This window comes from Simochromis diagramma, unplaced genomic scaffold (genome assembly GCF_900408965.1).
Source record: "Simochromis diagramma unplaced genomic scaffold, fSimDia1.1 OVJJ01000334.1, whole genome shotgun sequence".
NCBI classification, from domain to species: Eukaryota; Metazoa; Chordata; class Actinopteri; order Cichliformes; family Cichlidae; genus Simochromis; species Simochromis diagramma.
In genome coordinates this window covers 3,267,034-3,270,933 of record NW_024386764.1, presented here as the reverse complement: position 1 = coordinate 3,270,933, position 3,900 = coordinate 3,267,034, and the positions used below count along the sequence as shown (strand labels likewise).

The 3,900-nt window shown below is 46.1% G+C and overlaps 1 protein-coding gene across 1 annotated transcript; it reads right to left on the bottom strand.

Annotated features, from left to right (window-relative positions):
* Positions 1-315: 315 nt before the first annotated feature.
* her6 (hairy-related 6) lies at positions 316-2,147 on the bottom strand. The gene is made up of 4 exons (XM_040031963.1): positions 1,811-2,147; positions 1,535-1,630; positions 1,332-1,419; positions 316-1,175 (listed from the first exon to the last, which is right to left on the bottom strand). Exons 1-4 carry the CDS (start codon positions 1,916-1,918, stop codon positions 634-636), a joined length of 834 nt encoding a protein of 277 aa, XP_039887897.1. The 5' UTR covers positions 1,919-2,147; the 3' UTR covers positions 316-633.
* Positions 2,148-3,900: the final 1,753 nt, after the last annotated feature.

Sequence of the window (3,900 nt, the reverse complement as noted above, 5' to 3'; positions counted from 1 at the left end):
GCTGAAACATACTGACGATTATTACTCATTTTCCCATTTTTAGGAAAAAAATTTCTAGATAATTTGCGAGTTTAAACACTTTTTTCACAGTCTGACCAAACTATAGTTTTAAAACAGAGCTTGCTGGTTTTATGTATAGAAAGAAATTTTTAACGCAACAAACACAGGAAAAATAAACTGAAGCTCATATGAGCCACAGCTTAGGCACTAACTAATAGGATTTACTAATATATTATTGTCATTAGCATTTATATGGAGATTCTTATTTTCGTTTTCAAGCAGAAGAAGAAGAAAAAGAAGAAGGAGAAGCGCCTGTTTTCATATCTTTACAAATTTATTTGTCTTCCAAAACGAAGAACAGCATAAGAGCATTAAACATATCTTTGGCGTCACACGGTAAAAAAAAGACAACTCATATATATATGTATATATATATATGTAATGCAGTGAACGGACTTCCACAATACAAATCCCATTTCAATATGAACTTTACTCCCTTGTTAGCTGTACAAATATAGTGCATACTCTTTCCATTTTACAAGAACTAACAGGATTCAAAACAACTTCCTAACATTGAACAAAGAAAGAGCTAGTAAGTGTCATTTCAAGTCTCTGCGGCCCTTCCCCGCTTTTTCACCAAGGTCGCCACACTGAATCCGTGTTGCCAGACGGGGCTCCGGGAGACACCGCGGCCGGAACGGGCACGGGCGTGCTGACGTTGTTGGCGTACACGGGAATAACGGGGCCGTTTGGCGCAAATGCCGCGTTGGGTATGAGGAACGCAAACTGTCCGTCTGTGGCAGGCACGATCTGGAAACCGCCGTACACTTTGGTGGCGTCTGAGGGTAAACTGGCCGGTGAGGAGCCACCTTTACAGGATACCGGGTTCATGGGCAGGACCTGTGGAGACGAGTTGGGGATTTGCACCATGGACTGGCCGAAGGAGGGATGTGTTGGCCCGGCGGTGGAAGGGAGCTGATGTTGGTGCTGATGCTGGCTGGGATAATTCATGGCATTGATCTGGGTCATGCAGTTGGCCAAGTGGCCGAGGAGTCGCGTCCTGACTTCGGTGTTGACACCTTCGCAGGTGGACAGGAACCGGGTCACTTCATTCATGCACTCACTGAATCCGGCACGATATTTTCCCAAGACAGTGGGGTCGGTGTTCAGGGCAGCTGCAAAGAAAACAAAAAATGATATATTTAAATCGAGCACGTTCACCTCTGGCTGTAAGAAAATTAGATTTTTGGGGTTTTTGAAGCCGACTTGCTAGACTAGCGTAGATTATCTAAAAGACACAGAAACCGATTAGTCCGAAAAATGCCACTTACCGGTCATTTGAGCCCTCTGGAGGTTCCGGAGATGCTTCACAGTCATCTCCAGGATGTCCGCCTTCTCCAGTTTGGAGTGTCTGGAGCTCTGAGGAAGGGGGACGGAAAACAGACCCGATGAGCATCACGCACCCACTTTCTTACTGTTTGACAGATGAAGTCTGGAAATCTATTAATAACGAGAATGACGAGCGAGCACTTACATCTTTTTTGAGAGCATCCAGGATGAGAGTTTTCAGCTGCCCCAAGCTCTCGTTGATTCTGGCTCTTCTTCTCTTTTCCATAATTGGCTTTGACGACTAAAAGAACACAAAATGATAAAAGCTGTTAAAAACCTTTTGTCTTGTTTGGTGCGTAAAAAGCCAAAAAAATACTCCCTTTGGACTAGAAGCGTGTGAGAAATTGTGTCCGAAATGAAATGTTGAAGGTTTTTGTTTTGTTTTAAATGACAGTAACGGGTAAATATTGGCAATACCAACCTTTCTGTGCTCAGAGGCTGTCTTGGGTTTATCGGGAGTTGTGTTCATGCTTGCCGGGGTTGCAGCAACCGGAGAGGAGGAGGTTTTTTCCATCATATCGGCAGGCATCTTTTTATTGAGAAATATCCCACAAAACCACAGGAAATTACGATCCAATTGTGCCGAAAAGCAGGGGAGGTGAGCGTTTTCAGATTGAGATATTTAAAAGTCTCTTCTCCCTTGAAAAAAAGAAAAGAAAAAAATCCTGAGATGTGTATCGAGTTAGAATCCGTTAGAGCGACGTGCAGCAGTAGCGACTACCAGGAGCGGATGCAGTCTCTCTGTTGGGCTCTCCGCGTGTGGCTTGTATTTATATCTCTCACTGCACGCGAACGGCTCGTGTGAAACTTCCCAAACTTTCTTTCCCACAGTAACTTTCCACCAATCAGGGCGAGGGACACGCGGCCCGAAGGAGGACGGCTCGTGGTCGGCGCCCTCCCATTGGTTGTTTGGCCGCTGGAGCTGGCGGCCAATGGCGCGCGGCCCGGGTTCAGGGCACAGCCGGGGAAACTGCCGTCAGTCTTCAATCATCGTAGCGTTTACATATTAACAGTGGAGCCGCTGACTGGGCAGAGGAACTTTTTTATTTACCGGACAACACATGACCACAGAGAGCAATTATACTCATGATGAAATTGTATAAATTAATGGCAAAAAAACAGCAAAAACACTGCAAATATGCTTTCCACATTCTGTCTCCATAAGCTTTCCAACTTTGCTAGGCTGTTGAAAATTTATTGGCAGCTGCTTATAGTGGCTTTAAAAGAAAATAGAGCTATTTTCTACCGTTCAAAAACACACACACACACCACTGGGAAGTGGTAGGCAATCCTGCAATCAAAGTTTCAGTCATGTGCCATGGAAGAGGCGCAGGCAGGGGAGCGGTTTTGTTTTCCTTTCAGCCAAACTTGGGTAGTTACTGTTACAAATGAAACCTGTTAAAGAAACAACCTGGGATGACAACTCATGACAACTAACAAAACCGCACGGGGAGACCACATGAGAAGGCGAAGTGAAATCCCGAAACAAGCGCACACCGCGCTGAGCACCATCATTACATTCCCCGAGCAAGGTTAATTTGGTTGGCCCTGGGTGGAGGTGAAGGAGGTGGGGGTAAACGCGCACTCTCGGTTTCCACGTTACTGTAGTTTTGAACTCTGTGGTACAAATTTTGGCACTTAATCATCTGTCGGTGTTGTGAATGTGGAGCACGTGCCAGGATGTTTTATGAGTGCGGTGGTTGGAGGTTTGGCCGCCGGGCTGCCGGGGGGCCGCCGGGCCAGGGGAGGAGGGTGAGCCCAGAGAGGGGGGAGGAGAGAGGAGGGGAGGGTATGTGGCGGCGGCGGCGGTGGTTTACATTAGAGGGGAAGGTAAATAGCAGCTGCTGTTTTAAAAGCCTGGGAAAACCACGCCTACAGAGAGAGCTGGATCGGGCTCCCTTATCGGAATGTGAGCCAGAGCAGAGATATTTCTGAGCCCGGAGAGCTCACACGATCACACCGATGCCTCCCTCCCTCCCCTCCCTCCTTCTTCTCCTTTGCCTCCTCCTTCCCGCCTATGGCCACCCCACAGCGTTCAAGGCGTTTTTAGATTTCGGGTCATAATTTATTCCTTATCTTTATTGCAGTTAGAAAGAGCAGACGGCGGACTTAAAGACCGCGGTACATAAAGGGAGAGAAATAGTGCCAGCAGTTGTGTATTGCAGGTTTATTGACGGGCATCAGCCCGGCGTGTTCAGGTTGTGCGACTGTGGACACAAACAGGGGGAAGTTTGTAACCCTGCGCTCCAGGGTTATAGATGTGACCTTAAAGTGTATTTAAACATCGAAGAGTCCTCGCGGTGATAATCAAGCTTTTCCGCATTTAAACGAATGTTTGTATTTACATTATTCATAGTTTGAAGAACATCATTGTTTATGACAAACAAAGTTTGGCTTCGTCTGCTCCACCTAAATATTAATTTCCATCCATTTTTATTAATAAAACAGAGAAACATTGGCCATGCATACTAAAGTGAAATGAATTGAGCTGAACGACATCTGATTGTTTAA